This window comes from Oncorhynchus gorbuscha, linkage group LG20 (genome assembly GCF_021184085.1).
Source record: "Oncorhynchus gorbuscha isolate QuinsamMale2020 ecotype Even-year linkage group LG20, OgorEven_v1.0, whole genome shotgun sequence".
NCBI classification, from domain to species: Eukaryota; Metazoa; Chordata; class Actinopteri; order Salmoniformes; family Salmonidae; genus Oncorhynchus; species Oncorhynchus gorbuscha.
Genome location: NC_060192.1, coordinates 37,208,325 through 37,230,824, shown reverse-complemented (window position 1 = coordinate 37,230,824; position 22,500 = coordinate 37,208,325). Strand labels below are relative to the sequence as shown.

Below are 22,500 nucleotides of genomic sequence, written 5' to 3'. Positions count from 1 at the left end.
ACCAGGCTACCTAAGTATGGTTCTCAATCAGGGACAACCAGGCTACCTAAGTATGGTTCTCAATCAGGGACAACCAGGCTACCTAAGTATGGTTCTCAATCAGGGACAACCAGGCTACCTAAGTATGGTTCTCAATCAGGGACAACCAGGCTACCTAAGTATGGTTCTCAATCAGGGACAACCAGGCTACCTAAGTATGGTTCTCAATCAGGGACAACCAGGCTACCTAAGTATGGTTCTCAATCAGGGACAACCAGGCTACCTAAGTATGGTTCTCAATCAGGGACAACCAGGCTACCTAAGTATGGTTCTCAATCAGGGACAACCAGGCTACCTAAGTATGGTTCTCAATCAGGGACAACCAGGCTACCTAAGTATGGTTCTCAATCAGGGACAACCAGGCTACCTAAGTATGGTTCTCAATCAGGGACAACCAGGCTACCTAAGTATGGTTCTCAATCAGGGACAACCAGGCTACCTAAGTATGGTTCTCAATCAGGGACAACCAGGCTACCTAAGTATGGTTCTCAATCAGGGACAACCAGGCTACCTAAGTATGGTTCTCAATCAGGGACAACCAGGCTACCTAAGTATGGTTCTCAATCAGGGACAACCAGGCTACCTAAGTATGGTTCTCAATCAGGGACAACCAGGCTACCTAAGTATGGTTCTCAATCAGGGACAACCAGGCTACCTAAGTATGGTTCTCAATCAGGGACAACCAGGCTACCTAAGTATGGTTCTCAATCAGGGACAACCAGGCTACCTAAGTATGGTTCTCAATCAGGGACAACCAGGCTACCTAAGTATGGTTCTCAATCAGGGACAACCAGGCTACCTAAGTATGGTTCTCAATCAGGGACAACCAGGCTACCTAAGTATGGTTCTCAATCAGGGACAACCAGGCTACCTAAGTATGGTTCTCAATCAGGGACAACCAGGCTACCTAAGTATGGTTCTCAATCAGGGACAACCAGGCTACCTAAGTATGGTTCTCAATCAGGGACAACCAGGCTACCTAAGTATGGTTCTCAATCAGGGACAACCAGGCTACCTAAGTATGGTTCTCAATCAGGGACAACCAGGCTACCTAAGTATGGTTCTCAATCAGGGACAACCAGGCTACCTAAGTATGGTTCTCAATCAGGGACAACCAGGCTACCTAAGTATGGTTCTCAATCAGGGACAACCAGGCTACCTAAGTATGGTTCTCAATCAGGGACAACCAGGCTACCTAAGTATGGTTCTCAATCAGGGACAACCAGGCTACCTAAGTATGGTTCTCAATCAGGGACAACCAGGCTACCTAAGTATGGTTCTCAATCAGGGACAACCAGGCTACCTAAGTATGGTTCTCAATCAGGGACAACCAGGCTACCTAAGTATGGTTCTCAATCAGGGACAACCAGGCTACCTAAGTATGGTTCTCAATCAGGGACAACCAGGCTACCTAAGTATGGTTCTCAATCAGGGACAACCAGGCTACCTAAGTATGGTTCTCAATCAGGGACAACCAGGCTACCTAAGTATGGTTCTCAATCAGGGACAACCAGGCTACCTAAGTATGGTTCTCAATCAGGGACAACCAGGCTACCTAAGTATGGTTCTCAATCAGGGACAACCAGGCTACCTAAGTATGGTTCTCAATCAGGGACAACCAGGCTACCTAAGTATGGTTCTCAATCAGGGACAACCAGGCTACCTAAGTATGGTTCTCAATCAGGGACAACCAGGCTACCTAAGTATGGTTCTCAATCAGGGACAACCAGGCTACCTAAGTATGGTTCTCAATCAGGGACAACCAGGCTACCTAAGTATGGTTCTCAATCAGGGACAACCAGGCTACCTAAGTATGGTTCTCAATCAGGGACAACCAGGCTACCTAAGTATGGTTCTCAATCAGGGACAACCAGGCTACCTAAGTATGGTTCTCAATCAGGGACAACCAGGCTACCTAAGTATGGTTCTCAATCAGGGACAACCAGGCTACCTAAGTATGGTTCTCAATCAGGGACAACCAGGCTACCTAAGTATGGTTCTCAATCAGGGACAACCAGGCTACCTAAGTATGGTTCTCAATCAGGGACAACCAGGCTACCTAAGTATGGTTCTCAATCAGGGACAACCAGGCTACCTAAGTATGGTTCTCAATCAGGGACAACCAGGCTACCTAAGTATGGTTCTCAATCAGGGACAACCAGGCTACCTAAGTATGGTTCTCAATCAGGGACAACCAGGCTACCTAAGTATGGTTCTCAATCAGGGACAACCAGGCTACCTAAGTAAAGCAACGACAGCTGCCTCTGATTGAGAACCATACCAGGCCAAACACAGAAATCCCAAAAGGAACATATACTGCCCACGCCAACTCACGCCCTGACCATACTAAAACGAAGACAAAACAAAGTGACACCCACAGCGTGCTGCCTAGTGACTCTCCCTTGTCCCAGCTGTAAACACACTGTGTGTTAAACTAGGAGCCATGACATCAAGACATAAAACCTCACAAAAGTGTGTGGTGATTTCCAGGAGTTTTCACCCTAAGGCAAGGGACCCAAAGGGAAAGCATGTACGTACTGATTTCCAGAAATAGAGAGCGAGCTACATTTAGGAGGACGAGAGAGACCGTCTCTCCCCATCTGTTTATACACACCACCACTGTCGGTTCTGACCAGCACAAGCCAGCCCGACAAAAACAAGGGTCAGCGGCTGAGTGTCAGATACTCAGGGTAATTGACATGCAGTGTGCTCCGTACCAGTGTCCATATCCCCCTGAATTGCGGGACACAACTCAGCCAATAGGATGAGCGGCGAGCACTCTGGACCGTGTCAATAATAGTCCCACTGGAAACGGCCTCCATCACAGAAGACATCATCCCCAGGAGGAGAACGGCCTCCATGACAGAAGACATCATCCCCAGGAGGAGAACGGCCTCCATGACAGAAGACATCATCCCCAGGAGGAGAACGGCCTCCATCACAGATGACGTCATCCCCAGGAGGAGAACGGCCTCCATGACAGAAGACGTCATCCCCAGGAGGAGAACGGCCTCCATCACAGAAGACATCATCCCCAGGAGGAGAACGGCCTCCATGACAGAAGACATCATCCCCAGGAGGAGAACGGCCTCCATGACAGAAGACATCATCCCCAGGAGGAGAACGGCCTCCATGACAGAAGACATCATCCCCAGGAGGAGAACGGCCTCCATCACAGAAGACGTCATCCCCAGGAGGAGAACGGCCTCCATGACAGAAGACGTCATCCCCAGGAGGAGAACGGCCTCCATCACAGAAGACATCATCCCCAGGAGGAGAACGGCCTCCATCACAGAAGACGTCATCCCCAGGAGGAGAACGGCCTCCATGACAGAAGACATCATCCCCAGGAGGAGAACGGCCTCCATCACAGAAGACATCATCCCCAGGAGGAGAACGGCCTCCATGACAGAAGACATCATCCCCAGGAGGAGAACGGCCTCCATGACAGAAGACATCATCCCCAGGAGGAGAACGGCCTCCATGACAGAAGACATCATCCCCAGGAGGAGAACGGCCTCCCTCACAGAAGACGTCATCCCCAGGAGGAGGAGAACGGCCTCCATGACAGAAGACATCATCCCCAGGAGGAGAACGGCCTCCATGACAGAAGACATCATCCCCAGGAGGAGAACGGCCTCCATCACAGAAGACGTCATCCCCAGGAGGAGAACGGCCTCCATGACAGAAGACATCATCCCCAGGAGGAGAACGGCCTCCATGACAGAAGACATCATCCCCAGGAGGAGAACGGCCTCCATCACAGAAGACGTCATCCCCAGGAGGAGAACGGCCTCCATGACAGAAGACATCATCCCCAGGAGGAGAACGGCCTCCATGACAGAAGACGTCATCCCCAGGAGGAGAACGGCCTCCATCACAGAAGACGTCATCCCCAGGAGGAGAACGGCCTCCATCACAGAAGACATCATCCCCAGGAGGAGAACGGCCTCCATCACAGAAGACATCATCCCCAGGAGGAGAACGGCCTCCATCACAGAAGACATCATCCCCAGGAGGAGAACGGCCTCCATGACAGAAGACATCATCCCCAGGAGGAGAACGGCCTCCATCACAGAAGACGTCATCCCCAGGAGGAGAACGGCCTCCATGACAGAAGACGTCATCCCCAGGAGGAGAACGGCCTCCATGACAGAAGACATCATCCCCAGGAGGAGAACGGCCTCCATCACAGAAGACGTCGTCCCCAGGAGGAGAAGGCCCTGGCAAATACACACCGTTTGACCCAGCACAGGTCTGGCTAAACAGAGACGGGATCCCAGACACCCTCCGTGGGGATAGAAAGAAAAAAGTATTATACGCGAGTGAGTCTAGACTCAAGACCCAGAAACAGAATGTGCTGAGATGGAGCCAGACGTGATCTTTGTATAGATTCTTATGAAGCCTAGAGACTGAATATGGAACAGTAGTTACTTTTTAAAATGTATTTTCACCTTTATTCAACCAGGTAGGACAGTTGAGAACTGCGACCTGGCCAAGATAAAGCAAAGCACTGCGACAAAAAACAACAACACAGAGTTACACATAAACAAACGTACAGTCAATAACACAATAGAAAAGTCTAGCGTGAATGTGTGTATCAATAACACAATAGATGTGTGTATCAGTAACACAATAGATGTGTGTATCACTAACACAATAGATGTGTGTATCAGTAACACAATAGATGTGTGTATCAGTAACACAATAGATGTGTGTATCAGTAACACAATAGATGTGGGTATCACGAACACAATAGATGTGTGTATCAGTAACACAATAGATGTGTGTATCAGTAACACAATAGATGTGTGTATCAGTAACACAATAGATGTGTGTATCACTAACACAATAGATGTGTGTATCAGTAACACAATAGATGTGTGTATCACTAACACAATAGATGTGTGTATCAGTAACACAATAGATGTGTGTATCAGTAACACAATAGATGTGTGTATCAGTAACACAATAGATGTGTGTATCAGTAACACAATAGATGTGTGTATCACTAACACAATAGATGTGTGTATCACTAACACAATAGATGTGTGTATCACTGCTAGCCCCTTGGACTCCGGCGCCACCGTCCAAACGTTGTAATAGTCGGCCTCGTTGTGAGCATGTAAACTCTGAGGTGCTTATTGAGAGTACATTGATCTGGAATGGGACTCAAAGTCCAGTGCCTTTTCTTAATCAGGAATAACAGTAAACACACGCGTCCTGGATCTTCGACATAGGAAACACTCTGATTGCTTGCTTCTATTTATTTTACCTTTATTTAACTAGGCAAGTCAGTTAAAGAAGAAAAACATATTTTAAATGACGGCCTAGGAACAGTGGGTTAACTGGCCTAGTAACAGTGGGTTAACTGGTCTAGGAACAGTGGGTTAACTGGCCTAGTAACAGTGGGTTAACTGGTCTAGGAACAGTGGGTTAACTGGTCTAGGAACAGTGGGGTTAACTGGTCTAGGAACAGTGGGTTAACTGATCTAGGAACAGTGGGTTAACTGGTCTAGGAACAGTGGGTTAACTGATCTAGGAACAGTGGGTTAACTGGTCTAGGAACAGTGGGTTAACTGGTCTAGGAACAGTGGGGTTAACTGGTCTAGGAACAGTGGGTTAACTGCCTTGTTCAGGGGCAGAACGACAAATATGTACCTCAGGGATTTGAACTTGCATCCTTGCGGTTACTAGTCCAATGCTCTAACCACTAGGCTACCCTGCCTTGCTTCTGGAGACAGGATGTTATTTCCTCCTTCAAAAAACGGACACCGAGGCATCGGGTACAGTCGATGTGAAATATGCTGAGGGATGCACAACAAATTGCAACCTGTACCCTGAAAGGGGGCGGGACGCCACCTTGTGGACTAGGAGAGATTGGTTATTCTTCCATTTCTACCGTTCTTGACAAAACGTGTGTCTGTACATGGAGAAGTGACATGCATGAGACAAAGCTTTTAACACCTACCTTCTAGCCACCGCCGATCCACTTTTCATTTTCCATTTGTTTTGTCTTTGTTTTTTTACACAGCTGGTTTCACTCACAAAATGACTTGATTATTAGTTAACCCTCTGTTCCCCATGTTTGTTTGCGAGTGATTGTTCGTTGTACATCGGCCCGTTATTGTGGGCTCACTATATTGCTTTGTATTTTGTATATTTTGAGTAAAGTATGTTGATTACTCATATCTACTGTCCTGCGCCTGACTCTCTACACCAGCTACACACAGGACCCTTACAGTTTCACATGTTTGGACAGCACAGTACAGTACAGAAAGTATAGTTTAGTACAGGACAGTACAGTTCTGTATTGTACAGTAGAGGTATAGTACAGTAGAGTAGACTAGAGTGGAGGAGTGCTAAGTACAGTACACAGTAGAGTAGACTAGAGTGGAGGAGTGCTAAGTACAGTACACAGTAGAGTAGACTAGAGTGGAGGAGTGTTAAGTACAGTACACAGTGGAGCAGACTGGCGTTGAGTACACTATAATGTACAGTACTGTACTGCACACTACTCTACTGTACTGAACTCTACTGCATTCTACTCTACTGTACTGAACTCTACTGTACTGAACTCTACTGCATTCTACTCTACTGTACTGAACTCTACTGCATTCTACTCTACTGTACTGAACTCTACTGTACTGAACCCTACTGCATTCTACTCTACTGTACTGAACTCTACTGTACTGAACTCTACTGCATTCTACTCTACTGTACTGAACTCTACTGTACTGAACTCTACTGCATTCTACTGTACTGAACTCTACTGTACTGAACTCTACTGCATTCTACTCTACTGTACTGAACTCTACTGTACTGAACTCTACTGCATTCTACTGTACTGAACTCTACTGTACTGAACTCTACTGCATTCTACTCTACTGTACTGAACTCTACTGTACTGAACTCTACTGCATTCTACTCTACTGTACTGAACTGTACTGAACTCTACTGTACTGAACTCTACTGTACTGAACTCTACTGCATTCTACTCTACTGTACTGAACTCTACTGTACTGAACTCTACTGCATTCTACTCTACTGTACTGAACTGTACTGAACTCTACTGAACTCTACTCTACTGAACTCTACTGTAGTGAACTCTACTGCATTCTACTCTTCTGTACTGAACTGAACTTTTTGATGACATTCTGTCACTGGATGTAAATCCACTTCACTGTAGTTCAATAACCAAAAGGTGTGATGTCATAGCTGACACCCCATTCATTCTGCAGACATCTTTTGAATCATCATTCTGAGCAGATGTTTAACTGAGTTACAGGAAAACGAGGTCGCATTAAAACCTGAGGGAGATTTTACCGTAATTCGGGATTACCGTAATTTTGCATCTGCAAAATTTTTCCTGTGAATTTATTTTTTGTTAAATTTTTAGCTTAAATAGTTTAAAACAGTCCTTGTGCTTAGGGTTGTACTGTTTGTTAAACTTTGAAATCAATGTTTTTTTGTTTTTGTTGTAAAAATGTTAGCTTAATTAAATAGTTTAAAATAGTCCTCGTACTGTTTGTTTAACTTTGAAATCAATGTTTTTTTGTTTTTGTTGTAAAAATGTTAGCTTAAATAGTTTAAAATAGTCCTCGTACTGTTTGTTTAACTTTGAAATCAATGTTTTTTTGTTTTTGTTGTAAAAATGTTAGCTTAAATAGTTTAAAATAGTCCTCGTACTGTTTGTTTAACTTTGAAATCAATGTTTTTTTGTTTTTGTTGTAAAAATGTTAGCTTAAATAGTTTAAAATAGTCCTCGTACTGTTTGTTTAACTTTGAAATCAATGTTTTTTTGTTTTTGTTGTAAAAATGTTAGCTTAAATAGTTTAAAATAGTCCTCGTACTGTTTGTTTAACTTTGAAATCAATGTTTTTTTGTTTTTGTTGTAAAAATGTTAGCTTAATTAAATAGTTTAAAATAGTCCTCGTACTGTTTGTTTAACTTTGAAATCAATGTTTTTTTGTTTTTGTTGTAAAAATGTTAGCTTAATTAAATAGTTTAAAATAGTCCTCGTACTGTTTGTTTAACTTTGAAATCAATGTTTTTTTGTTTTCTTTGTAAAAATGTTAGCTTAAATAGTTTAAAATAGTCCTCGTACTGTTTGTTTAACTTTGAAATCAATGTTTTTTGTTTGACAGACATCATTATTGGGAAAGTTCTGTTACTTTGGTGGAATTGACCATTAACTGATAACAAATACTCTTCCATCGGATCAATCAGAGTTCGGTAGCGTCGTTAAAGCAGACAGAGCTCACATACCGTTTCACTGATCACAACGGTCAGCTTGGTTTCACAAGGAATTCCATGGATCAGTTCAGTGATCAATAAAAGCCTGAAAGCTAATCAATAACTTCCTTCTAACATCCAAATGTGTCTGTGAAAACGAATCTAATGATGCAGGCTATCAGAGACAGTCATTACACACTGTTATGAAACCCCAACATTATCCTCTCTAACGCACGCACGCACGCACGCACGCACGCACGCACGCACGCACGCACGCACGCACGCACGCACGCACGCACGCACGCACGCACGCACACACACACACACACACACACTTACACACACACACACACACACACACACACACACACACACACACACACACACACACACACACACACACACACACACACACACACACAGTCCCGATGTGAATTAATAGTTACATAAGACAAACACTCATTGCTATGAGTTGAGTTCTCGGTTTCCGGTTCAGAGCTAAAACTCATTTTCTCTCCCCCTTCGCTCATTTGGCACCGATGAGGGGTAAAGTAGGACTGGGGTCCACAACAACAAAAAACATTTGGTTTTGGTATTTTAGGTGTTTTACTGTATTAGAATCCCCATTAGTTCTTGCGATTGCAGCAGCTACTCTTCCTGGGGTCCACAACAACAGGAAACAGGAAACATGACATATAATACAGGAACATGAATAGACAAGAACAGCTCAAGGACAAAAGGTTGTGACTCAGTACTGAGAAAACAAAACACAGAGAGACCTACTATTCCATGTATTGGGTTGGCAGGGTAGTCTAGTGGTTAGAGCGTTGGACTAGTAACCGGAAGGGTGCAAGTTCAAATCCCCGAGCTGACAAGGTACAAATCTGTTCTTCTGCCCTGAACAGGCAGTTAACCCACTGTTCCTGCTCCTAGGCCGTCATTGAAAATAAGAATTTGTTCTTAACTGACTTGCCTAGTTAAATAAATGTACATTTATATCCATATATTACATGTATATTAATATATTACATGTATATCCATATATTACATGTAGATCCATATATTACACTTATATTCATATATTACATGTATATCCATATATTACACTTATATTCATATATTACATGTATATCCATATATTACACTTATATTCATATATTACATGTAGATCCATATATTACACTTATATTCATATATTACATGTATATCCATATATTACACTTATATTCATATATTACATGTATATCCATATATTACACTTATATCCATATATTACATGTATATCCATATATTACACTTATATCCATATATTACATGTAGATCCATATATTACACTTATATTCATATATTACATGTATATCCATATATTACACTTATATTCATATATTACATGTAGATCCATATATTACATGTATATCCATATATTACATGTATATCCATATATTACATGTATATCCATATATTACACTTATATTCATATATTACATGTATATCCATATATTACATGTATATCCATATATTACATGTATATCCATATATTACATGTATATCCATATATTACATGTATATCCATATATTACACTTATATTCATATATTACATGTATATCCATATATTACACTTATATCCATATATTACACTTATATTCATATATTACATGTATATCCATATATTACACTTATATTCATATATTACATGTAGATCCATATATTACATGTAGATCCATATATTACACTTATATTCATATATTACATGTAGATCCATATATTACACTTATATTCATATATTACATGTATATCCATATATTACATGTATATCCATATATTACATGTAGATCCATATATTACACTTATATTCATATATTACATGTAGATCCATATATTACACTTATATTCATATATTACATGTAGATCCATATATTACATGTATATCCATATATTACATGTATATCCATATATTACATGTATATCCATATATTACACTTATATTCATATATTACATGTATATCCATATATTACATGTATATCCATATATTACATGTATATCCATATATTACATGTATATCCATATATTACATGTATATCCATATATTACACTTATATTCATATATTACATGTATATCCATATATTACACTTATATCCATATATTACACTTATATTCATATATTACATGTATATCCATATATTACACTTATATTCATATATTACATGTAGATCCATATATTACATGTATATCCATATATTACATGTATATCCATATATTACACTTATATTCATATATTACATGTATATCCATATATTACATGTAGATCCATATATTACATGTAGATCCATGAGTTTCTTATACACTGAATTTTAAAGCCACGTGTAAAGTGTTAGTCCCATGTTTCATGAGCTGGAATGAAGTATTTCAGAAATGACCCATATGCACATGGGCACGGGTCACGGCACCAATGTTAACAGTATAGCTTTCCTCGCCCCTATCTGGGCTCAAACCAGGGACCCTCTGGACACATCCACAACTGACACCCACCAAGCATCGTTACCCATCGCGCCACAAAAGCCGCGGCCCTTGCAGAGCAAGGGGAACAACTACTTCAAGGTCTCAAAGCGAGTGACGTCACCGATTGAAACGCTATTAACGCACACCACCGCTAACTAGCTAGCTGTTTCACAACAGTTACACACAAAAATTTGTATTTCTGTCTGTAATAAAGCCCTTTTAATGGGTAAAAAAACAAATTCTGATTGACTGGGCTTGGCTTGGCTCCCCAGTGGGTGGAACTGACTCCTAAGTGGGTGGGCCTATGCCCACCCATGGCTGCGCCCCTGCCCAGTCATTTGAGATACATAGATTAAGGCCTAGTAAATGTATTTCAATTGTGTGACGTAGAAGTCCGTCACTGGCCGCGGGCAGCATTTGGTTCTTTAACGCACACACATATTCTTCACTCCTCCCTGCGCCATTATAAGATGAGTTAACAATGTGGGTCGACACACAAATTAACTTCTGTCTTGGTGCATGCATTTCACACCTGTCAGTGTTCATATTTGAGAGATACAATAATTATTATACTTATCAATGTTGTGGATGAGCGCATTGTTTGTTTGTTCTGTTCCTCTCTCTCCATCTCTGTAGCTTCCGGGTATGCTGGAAAAGGACCCGAGCTAAGGGAATTGGGTTGGCTTTATAGTGCCTGTCCCAAATGGCTCAGTAATGCATATGGGCATATTGAAAGATATTGTCAGTAGTGAGGTAATGTTGTAAATGTTATGTTGTGATATTGTTTAAAACCGTGTTGCAATGTATATCCTTTAGTATGTTTAGTTCATGGAAAAGGTAGGTTTGTATTGTTAATTGATTAATTAATTAGGGTTAATTGTTCTGAGGGGAGGGGCTAGCCCTACAAAAGGAGCCTCTCTTTCAGTCATGGGGAGGTTTTTGTTTTGGATTGAGCTGTGGATGGGGCAGCATTGTTTTTAAGCTGTCCCATAAGGTAGACGTTGATGGCAGTACTGTTGTTTTTTTTGTTCCGGAATCACTTGTAAATAAACACCTTTGCACAGAAGAACTTTTGCGGTTCCGCCATCTTTTTATTTTGATAGAGGTTAGGTTATCCAGTTTAGCCTTCTGGCCTACTCTACGTGACAAATTGACTGATTGCCTTATATGAACTGTAACTCCGTGAAATTTTTAAAATTGTTGCAGGTTGCATTTATATTTTTGTTCAGTCTAAAAACAAGAAGCAACACAGTCAGTCTCTCATTTACTTTTAGCCAAGGGAGATTGGCATGCATAGTATTGATGTTAGCCCTCTGATAACAGCAAAGAGCCAAGTGCCGCTCTGTTCTGGGCCAGCTGCAGCTTAACTAGGTCTTTCCTTGCAGCACTCGACCACACGACTGGACAATAATGATAAAACTAAACTAGAGCCTGTAGGGCTTGCTTTTTGGTGTGTGATGTCAAAAAAGCAGAATCTCTTTATTACGGCCAGACCTCTCTCCATCTTTACAACCATTGAATATATATGTTTTGACCCTGATAGTTTACAATCCAATGTAACACCATGTAATTTAGTCTCCTCAACTTGTTCAACGGCCACATTATTCATGATCAGATTCAGCTGAGTTCTAGAATTTAGGGAATGATTTGTTGCAAAAAGAATGTTCTTAGTTTTCGAGATGTGTTATGCAGGTGAATGAGGACCCAAAAGCGACTTGGCGAAAACAGAGTCTTTATTCCAGTAAAGGAAATAGGCAATACTCCTGGACAATCAGAGCAGAAAACAAAACATAAAAAACTAAATTCCACTCGTAGTGACGAGGACAGACTGGAGACTCGACCATTAACTGTAGGTTGCCTCGGGAAGGCACCGACCGTAGCAGACTCAGACACCTGCTCACACGCAGCATCTGAGGGAAACAAGACACGACAGGGCGAGACAAAGACACAGCACGGCGAACAATATACAAGGATCCGACAGGACAGAAACGGAAAACAAGGGGAGAAATAGGGACTCTAATCAGAGGGCAAGATACGGAACAGGTGTGAAAAGACTAGATGATTGAGTAGGGGAATAGGAACAGCTGGGAGCAGGAACGGAACGATAGAGAGAAGAGAGAGAGGGAGGGAGAGAGAAAAAAGGGAACGAACCTAATAAGACCAGCAGGGGGAAAACGAACAGAAGGGAAAGCAAAATGACAAGACAATATAAGACAAAACATGACAGTACCCCCCCACTCACCGAGCGCCTCCTGGCGCACTCGAGAGGAATCCTGGCGGCAACGGAGGAAATCATAGATCACAAACGGTCCAGCACGTCACCCGAGAAAGAACCCAACTCCTCTCCTCAGGACCGTAACGGAAAACGATAAAAAGGGAAACTAGGGTACTACTCTAAAAAAAAAAAAGAGACACGGGTAAAGAACTGAAAGCTTTAGAGCAAACAGGACCAAACAGGCCAGGAGAGTAACAACTAGGGACAGACTGAGACACAGCAAGGGCAGGAACAAGAACAGGAGAGATGCGGTGGCAGGGAACAGACTGAGACCCAGCAAGACCAGGAGCAGAAGCAGAAAAAAATTACCAGACTTATTCTGAGCGCAGTTTAACACGCAGCCACGAAACGGCGCGTGTCACGCTCCTGAGTAGGCCACCAAAACCGCTGGCGAATAGAAGCAAGCGTACCCCGAACGCCGGGGTGGCCAGCTAACTTGGCAGAGTGCGCCCACTGAAGAACAGCCAGACGAGTAGAGACAGGAACGAAAAGAAGGTTACTAGGACAAGCGTGCGGCGACGGAGTGTGAGTGAGTGCTTGCTTAACCTGTCTCTCAATTCCCCAGACAGTCAACCCGACAACACGTCCAACAGGAAGGATCCCCTGGGATCGGGAAGCCACAGAAGAACTAAAGAGACGGGATAAAGCATGAGGCTTGGTGTTCTTAGTACCCGGGCAATAAGAAATAACGAACTCCCGAGCGAAAAACAACGCCCAACGAGCATGACGCGCATTCAGTCGTTTGGCAGAACGGATGTACTCAAGGTTCCTTTGGTCAGTCCAAACGACAAAAGGAACGGTGCCCTTCCAACCACTGTCTTTGCCTAGGGCTAAACGGATGGCGAGCAGTTCACGGTTAGCCACATCATAGTTACGTTCCGACGGTGACAGGCGATGAGAAAAATACGCGCAAGGGTGGACCCCATCGTCAGTATCGGAGCGCTGGGACAGAATGGCTCCCACGCCCACCCCCGACGCGTCAACCTCGACAATAAACTGTTTAGTGACGTCAGGTGCAACAAGGATAGGAGCGGATGCAAAACGCTTCTTGAGGAGATCAGAACAACAATCATACGACCGGTGAGGAGGAAGGGAGTTGGCTCTGGACCGACTGAAGACCGTGTAGACCATGATATTCCTCCGGCACTCCTGTCAAATCACCAGGTTCCTCCTGTGAAGAGGGAGCAGAACAAACAGGAGGAATAGCAGACATTAAACACTTCACATGACAAGAAACGTTCCAGGAAAGGATAGAATTACTAGACCAATCAAAAGAAGGATTATGACACACTAGCCAGGGATGACCCAAAACAACAGGTGTAAAAGGTGAACAAAAAATCAAAAAAGAAATGGTCTCACTATGGTTACCAGATACAGTGAGGGTTAAAGGTAGGGTTTCACATAATATACTGGGGAGAGGACTACCATCCAAGGCGAACATGACCGTGGGCTCCCCTAACTGTCTGAGAGGAATGTCATGTTCCCGAGCCCAGGCTTCGTCCATAAAACAGCCCTCCGCCCCAGAGTCTATTAATGCACTGCAGGAAGCTGCCGATCCGGTCCAGCGTAGATGGAGGTAGTACAGGTAGTACAGGTACTTGACGGAGAGGACCGTCTAGTAGCGCTTATCAGTCGCCCTCCGCTTACTGATGAGCTCTGGCCTTTAACTGGACATGAAATGACGAAATGACCAGCGGAACCGCAATAGAGACAGAGGCGGTTAGTGATTCTCCGTTCCCTCTCCTTAGTCGAAATGCGAATACCCCCCAGCTGCATGGGCTCAACACCTGAGTCAGTGGGGAAATATGGTAGTGTCGGAGAAGGGAGACACAGTTAACGCGACTCTCTTCTATGAGCTCGGTGACGAAGATCTACCCGTCATTCAATGCGAATAGCGAGTTCAATCAAAGAATCCACGCTGGATGGAACCTCCCGAGAGAGAATCTCATCCTTAACCTTAGCGTGGAGTCCCTCCAGAAAACGAGCGAGCAACGCCTGCTCGATTACTGGAGGCAGCAAGAGTGCGAAACTCTATAGAGTAATCCGTTATGGATCGATTACCTTGACATAGGGAAGACAGGGACCAGGAAGCTTCTTTCCCAAAAACTGAACGATCAAAAACCCTTATCATCTCCTCTTTAAAGTTCAGATAATCGTTAGTACACTCAGCGCTTGCCTCCCAGATAGCTGTGCCCCACTGCCGAGCCCGACCAGTAAGGAGTGATATGACGTAGGCAATCCGAGCTCTCTCTCTAGAGTATGTGTTGGGTTGGAGAGAGAACACTATATCACACTGGGTGAGAAAGGAGCGGCACTCAGTGGGCTGCCCAGAGTAACATGGTGGGTTATTAACCCTAGGTTCCGGAGACTCGGAAGACCAGGAAGTAGCTGGTGGCACGAGACGAAGACTCTGATACTGTCCTGAGAGGTCGGAGACCTGAGCGGCCAGGGTCTCAACGGCATGCCGAGCAGCAGACAATTCCTGCTTGTCTGCCGAGCATCGAACCTGGAACTCGAGAGTAGAGTAGAGAGAATCCATAGTCGCTGGGTCCATTCTTGGTCGGATCCTTCTGTTATGCAGGTGAATGAGGACCCAAAAGCGACTTGGCGAAAACAGAGTCTTTATTCCAGTAAAGGAAATAGGCAATACTCCTGGACAATCAGAGCAGAAAACAAAACATAAAAAACTAAATTCCACTCGTAGTGACGAGGACAGACTGGAGACTCGACCATTAACTGTAGGTTGCCTTTGCAGACTCAGACACCTGCTCACACGCAGCATCTGAGGGAAACAAGACACGACAGGGCGAGACAAAGACACAGCACGGCGAACAATATACAAGGATCCGACAGGACAGAAACGGAAAACAAGGGGAGAAATAGGGACTCTAATCAGAGGGCAAGATACGGAACAGGTGTGAAAAGACTAGATGATTGAGTAGGGGAATAGGAACAGCTGGGAGCAGGAACGGAACGATAGAGAGAAGAGAGAGAGGGAGGGAGAGAGAAAAAAGGGAACGAACCTAATAAGACCAGCAGGGGGAAAACGAACAGAAGGGAAAGCAAAATGACAAGACAATATAAGACAAAACATGACAAGATGTGCAGGACCAGTTTATTACTGGCCACCCGATTCCGAAACAGACTGCAACTCTTTGTTTAGGATTGCAGTGATTTCACTAGCTGTGGATGCTGACATGTATAATGTTGAATCATCAGCACACATAGACAGACAGGCTTTGTGTAATATTAGTAGCAGGTCATTAGTAAAAACAGAAAAGAGTAGAAGGCCTAGAGAGCTGCCCTGCGGTACACAACACTTTACACGTTTGACATTAGATAAGCTTCCTTTAAAGACAACGCTCTGTGTTCTATTAGATAGATAGCTGTGAAACTACGGTGTGGCTGAGGTTGAAACTACGGTGTGGCTGAGGTTGAAACTACGGTGTGGCTGAGGTTGAAACTACGGTGTGGCTGAGGTTGAAACTACGGTGTGGCTGAGGTTGAAACTACGGTGTGGCTGAGGTTGAAACTACGGTGTGGCTGAGGTTGAAACTACGGTGTGGCTGAGGTTGAAACTACGGTGTGGCTGAGCTGAGGTTTTAAAGTCATAACACCTACAGTATGTTTTCTCAACAACAGGTTATGGTCAATAATATCAGGAAGCTGATTAGTCTGCTGTTAGAACCAGAAAAAGCCGCTTTACCATTCTTGGGTAGCGGAATGACTTTAGCTTCCACCCCGGGTCTGAGGACAAATCCTCTGGGTCTGAGGACAAATCCTCCGGGTCTGAGGACAAATCCTCCGGGTCTGAGGACAAATCCTCTGGGTCTGAGGACAAATCCTCCGGGTCTGAGGACAAATCCTGAGGACAAATCCTCCGGGTCTGAGGACAAATCCTCCGGGTCTGAGGACAAATCCTCCGGGTCTGAGGACAAACACTTTTCTCTAGGCTCAGATTAAGATATGTCACACAGGAGTGGCAAAAGTGTTCAGGATGCCTCAGTAGCTTTTCATCTAGGTTGTCAATCAATACCAGGTGGTTTCTCATTATTGATGGACAACAATAAGTCCCCCCCCCTCACCCACACTAACATTACAGAATGGAACATGACTAAACATTCTCTTCCTTATTAAGGTTGTTTATACATTAATGTGATGGTCCACTGCTTGTTGTTGACATTTCATGCCTGAGTTTTCCCACTTTGCCAATGAAATAGTCATTAAAGTATTTGGCAAAATCAGAAGGTTTTGTGATAAAAGAGCCTCCTCATTCAGTGGAAGATGGAGTTGAACTCGTCTTTCTGTCCATAATTTATATGAATGTACTCCAAAGCAATTTCCCATCATTCCTTTTATTAGGGGTGTAACGGTACATATATTTGTGCCAAACTGTTCGGTACGGGACCTTGTTCGGTCCGCACTGAATACATGATATATAATAAACACTAGGCCTATAGGCTATGCCTACACTGCGTTGTATGCATCTTGAGTAAATCTGTGCTAAAAAAAAAACTATTCCTGGCTTTTCCTTTCAAACAACTAGAGCCTGTACGGGCGTTATAAAACAACTAGAGCCTGTACGCACATTATAAAACAACTAGAGCCTGTACGCACATTATAAAACAACTAGAGCCTGTACGCACATTATAAAACAACTAGAGCCTGTACGCACATTATAAAACAACTAGAGCCTGTATGTGCGTTATAAAACAACTAGAGCCTGTACACGCATTATAAAACAACTAGAGCCTGTACGCACATTATAAAACAACTAGAGCCTGTAAGCGAGTTATAAAACAACTAGAGCCTGTAGCAGTTATAAAACAACTAGAGCCTGTATGCGCGTTATAAAACAACTAGAGCCTGTACGCACGTTATAAAACAACTAGAGCCTGTAGCGTTATAAAACAACTAGAGCCTGTAGCGTTATAAAACAACTAGAGCCTGTAGAGTTATAAAACAACTAGAGCCTGTAGCGTTATAAAACAACTTCTAACTGGGGTATTTCAAACTAGTTCTGTATGACGACGAGAGATGGGTCGATAAACCAGGAGGATCCTCCATCATCATTTAAATCTCCGGTTTGGGAACATTTAGGCTTCCCAGTAGATTACAACGGCGACGGTACAGAGAGTTGTGGGATAAAACGTTAACATATGTCGCCGCGCTCAAAGAGGATAGCCTATGCAGCTGCCAACACCTCAAATATGTTGACACGTTTACTCTGGCATCACCCCAGAATACCAAAGCAAGACAGAAATACAAAGATACAGCAACACAACCTCTGCGTTCAAGCAGCTGATGATGTTGACCTGGCCAAATAAATTACAAGAGCGATAGGTGTTTATCATTTTTACAGTCTTTGGTTTGTATCGGCTATCCACACCTCCTCGGGTGGTTGAGAATAAGGGGTTTCAGCACCTCGTTAAAAAATGTTAAAACGTTAGAAATGTCCCTCTTGCACCCATTTCAGCAAGCAGGTAGTACCGGCTATATATCAGCATAGCAAAGCCGAAGTTTTCATTGAATTGGCCAATGCTGCAATTACTCAACAGTCATAAACCCATCACATTACCCCGACTGTGGGGGGATGTACTGTGCTACAGACACGCTCCCTCTCAGAGAGTCACAACTGGGCCTCTGGCACGGCGAGTGCAATCTGGGATCCTAGGGACGTCACTAATATTAAGGGCCACCTCAGAGGACGTTGTCGCATCTCATTCCTGTCCTAGAGAGAATATTCTCATTTAGGTTCTAGCTCGATGCGAATACATATTCAGGAATTGAGGGGTGGGAACATCGTGGTGATGTCCACTTGGAGTGGAGAAATAACGAGTAACGCTGCTGTAGTTGTCAAGTCTAACTAGATAGATAGCATGCTAACCTAATGCATGTGATATGAGCACCATTTTAGTTAAAAAAGGCATACTGCATGTCAGGTGAACATAATTATTTCGGAAAGACTACCAGTCAAGTCATGTCTTAGCTAAAACCGTGTCTATACGAGCTGTTGACATGTTCAGGGTTGACGTTTGTCTGGCTTTTTTTTTCGTTTGACAATTCAAGTGAAATCATGACGGACATGATCAAATAGCTGCTATATTCTTTGTTCTCTCTGTTTTTCATTTCAGTAAGCTATCTGGCTCTATATAATCAATGCATTATGCAAATTGCGGCCACGAATCCGCTATATAAATATAAAGGATATAAACTACGGTAGTATGGATAGTCTTAACTATTGAACGGTTTGGAGCGTGTTTTAAATCATTGGGAGAGTTCATTTTGCATGTTAGGTGTAGATTTCTCTTTAGGGTCAATTGAAAAATGAGCAAACCCTGCATAACCGGACCACCCAAAACGTATTCACCTAAAACGTCAAAAACCATTCATCTCGGGGCGATGGGGGAGGGCGTGGTTCTGAAATACAATCATATCACCCAATTTGACCATGCATAAAATGGTTGTGTATATATATATATATATATTTTTTTTAATGCAGACTAGCTCAACAAATAAATGCAATTCGACAAATGATCCAACGGATGATTATAATTTGCTGGGAGGGGAAAAGGGGGAGGTGCCAAAAAAAACGAGTTCCGCCCCTTATTTTAATTTGTTCCATGGCAACTGCAGCCAAGTGACGTGTTGTCACTAGTTCGCACAGACATTTTCATATTAATGTCATTTTTTAAACTCTACAGTTTGTTTACAAGCACGATAGCTGTACTTTAAGTTTATGGTTGACACAGCTTGTTGGCCATTAACCGATCTTCATTTCTCATCTAGTTCAAATCACATGAATGCATCCGAGTAGTGTTTACGGTACATTTCCACCTCCAACATGGTAACAAACGCAGTTAGTGATTAGCTGATAATGGAATCAAAATGTATTCCAAGCCATTCATTGTGTGGAAACTAATAAACAGTAGATTTCTAATTTGTGTGTGTGTGTGTGTGTGTGTGTGTGTGTGTGTGTGTGTGTGTGTGTGTGTGTGTGTGTGTGTGTGTGTGTGTGTGTGTGTGTGTGTGTGTGTGTGTGTGTGTGTGTGTGTGTGTGTGTGTGTGTGTGTGTGTGTTGTTTTTAATGGAGAGCATGCTTAGGGCTCGTGCAGGATTCGAAACTGGAATCCCTGCCACAGGGATATATGTTTCCACATGGGGGGGAGTGTTACCGAATCAGGATAGGCCTTTAGGTGTTCCATTTCATTAGACACATGTCCTGTCCATCATTAGAAATAGATAGAGAACTGATGTTGACACCATCAGGATAGGCCTATAGGTGTTCCATGTCATTAGTCCTGTCCATGAGTGAGATTTGAGATCATTACACAGTATTATTATCATTAGGAATGGCTGGCATCATAAAGATTGGCCTGTATGTGTTGTACTGTTAATTAAGATAGATCTGCATGTGTTGTAGTTAGAGAGAACTGATATTGACACCATCAGGATAGGTCTGTAGGTGTTGTAGTTAGAGACAACTGATGTTGACACCATCAGGATAGGTCTGTAGGTGTTGTAGTTAGAGAGAACTGATGTTGACACCATCAGGATAGGTCTGTAGGTGTTGTAGTTAGAGAGAACTGATGTTGACACCATCAGGATAGGTCTGTAGGTGTTGTAGTTAGAGAGAACTGATGTTGACACCATCAGGATAGGTCTGTAGGTGTTGTAGTTAGAGAGAACTGATGTTGACACCATCAGGATAGGTCTGTAGGTGTTGTAGTTAGAGAGAACTGATGTTGACACCATCAGGATAGGTCTGTAGGTGTTGTAGTTAGAGAGAACTGATGTTGACACCATCAGGATAGGTCTGTAGGTGTTGTAGTTAGAGACAACTGATGTTGACACCATCAGGATAGGTCTGTAGGTGTTGTAGTTAGAGAGAACTGATGTTGACACCATCAGGATAGGTCTGTAGGTGTTGTAGTTAGAGGGAACTGATGTTGACACCATCAGGATAGGTCTGTAGGTGTTGTAGTTAGATAGAACTGATATTGACACCATCAGGATAGGTCTGTAGGTGTTGTAGTTAGAGAGAACTGATATTGACACCACCAGGATAGGTCTGTAGGTGTTGTAGTTAGAGATAATTGATGCTGACACCATCAGGATAGGTCTGTAGGTGTTGTAGCTAGAGAGAACTGATGTTGACACCATCAGGATAGGTCTGTAGGTGTTGTAGTTAGAGAGAACTGATGTTGACACCATCAGGATAGGTCTGTAGGTGTTGTAGTTAGAGATAATTAATGCTGACACCATCAGGATAGGTCTGTAGGTGTTGTAGCTAGAGAGAACTGATGTTGACACCATCAGGATAGGTCTGTAGGTTTTCCATATCATTAGACATGGATTCACAGGGTGAGATTTTAGATTATTTTAGTAGTGTCATTACAAATGGCTTACAACACACACACACACACACACACACACACACACACACACACACACACACACACACACACACACACACACACACACACACACACACACACACACACACACACACACACACACACACACACACACACACACACACACACACACACACACACACACGTCAAGATGAAGCTTCTCTTCTTCCCCGGGAAGGCTTGCCCGCTCAAAGAACTCTCCATCACAACAGCTCCACAGTGTCCCCCTCCCAGAGTGCAAGTCATCCTTGTCGTGACCCTGGGCAACACCCTGTCGTTCTCTTCAAACATCAAAGCAGTGACTGGCTCCTGCAGTTTCATGTTCTACAACATCTGTAGAGTACGACCTTTCCTTACACAGGAAGCTGGTCAGGTCCCATTCCAGCCTCTTGTCATCTCTCCTGTCTGGACTCACTGCAACTCACTGTTGGCTGGGCTCCCTGCTTGTGCCATCAAACCCCTGTTTTCAACCTTTCCATGTTCTCCCACGTCACACGACACTCGTCACGCCCTCCAGTCTCTCTCTGTGTATATATGATCTCTAACCCTCCAGTCTCTCTCTGTGTATATATGATCTCTAACCCTCCAGTCTCTCTGTGTGTATATATGATCTCTAACTCTCCAGTCTCTCTGTGTGTATATATGATCTCTAACTCTCCAGTCTCTCTGTGTGTATATATGATCTCTAACTCTCCAGTCTCTCTGTGTTCCGCCAGGTGACATGTCTCCAGGACTTCTTCGGGGACGAGGACATCTTCGTGGCGTGTGGACCGGAGAAATACCGTTACCAAGACGACTTCCAGCTGGAGGAGAATGGTGAGATACCTCACTTCCTGTGTGTGTGTGTGTGTGTGAAAGAGCCCCTGTCTCTTTCTTTGACTGTAAAACTTTTCTCTGTAAATGTACAGCATTATCCTAACTGTAAAACATATTAGATCAGTGGTTTCCAAACCTAGGGGTCACGACCTCATATGGGATAATGGATAAACAAAGAGCAACTGACAGCAAAAGATCTGAGCACAGAACTCTGAG

General features: G+C 43.3%; 1 protein-coding gene across 2 annotated transcripts in view; it reads left to right on the top strand.

The window, feature by feature from the left end:
- dclk1a (doublecortin-like kinase 1a) overlaps positions 1-22,500 on the top strand; it is a 256,000-nt gene that overhangs the window by 92,928 nt on the left and 140,572 nt on the right. For both annotated transcript variants that reach the window (XM_046318199.1, XM_046318201.1), the window contains one exon: positions 22,185-22,284. In XM_046318199.1, coding sequence (XP_046174155.1) covers positions 22,185-22,284 — 100 coding nt within the window. The remainder of the gene's footprint in view (positions 1-22,184; positions 22,285-22,500) is intronic.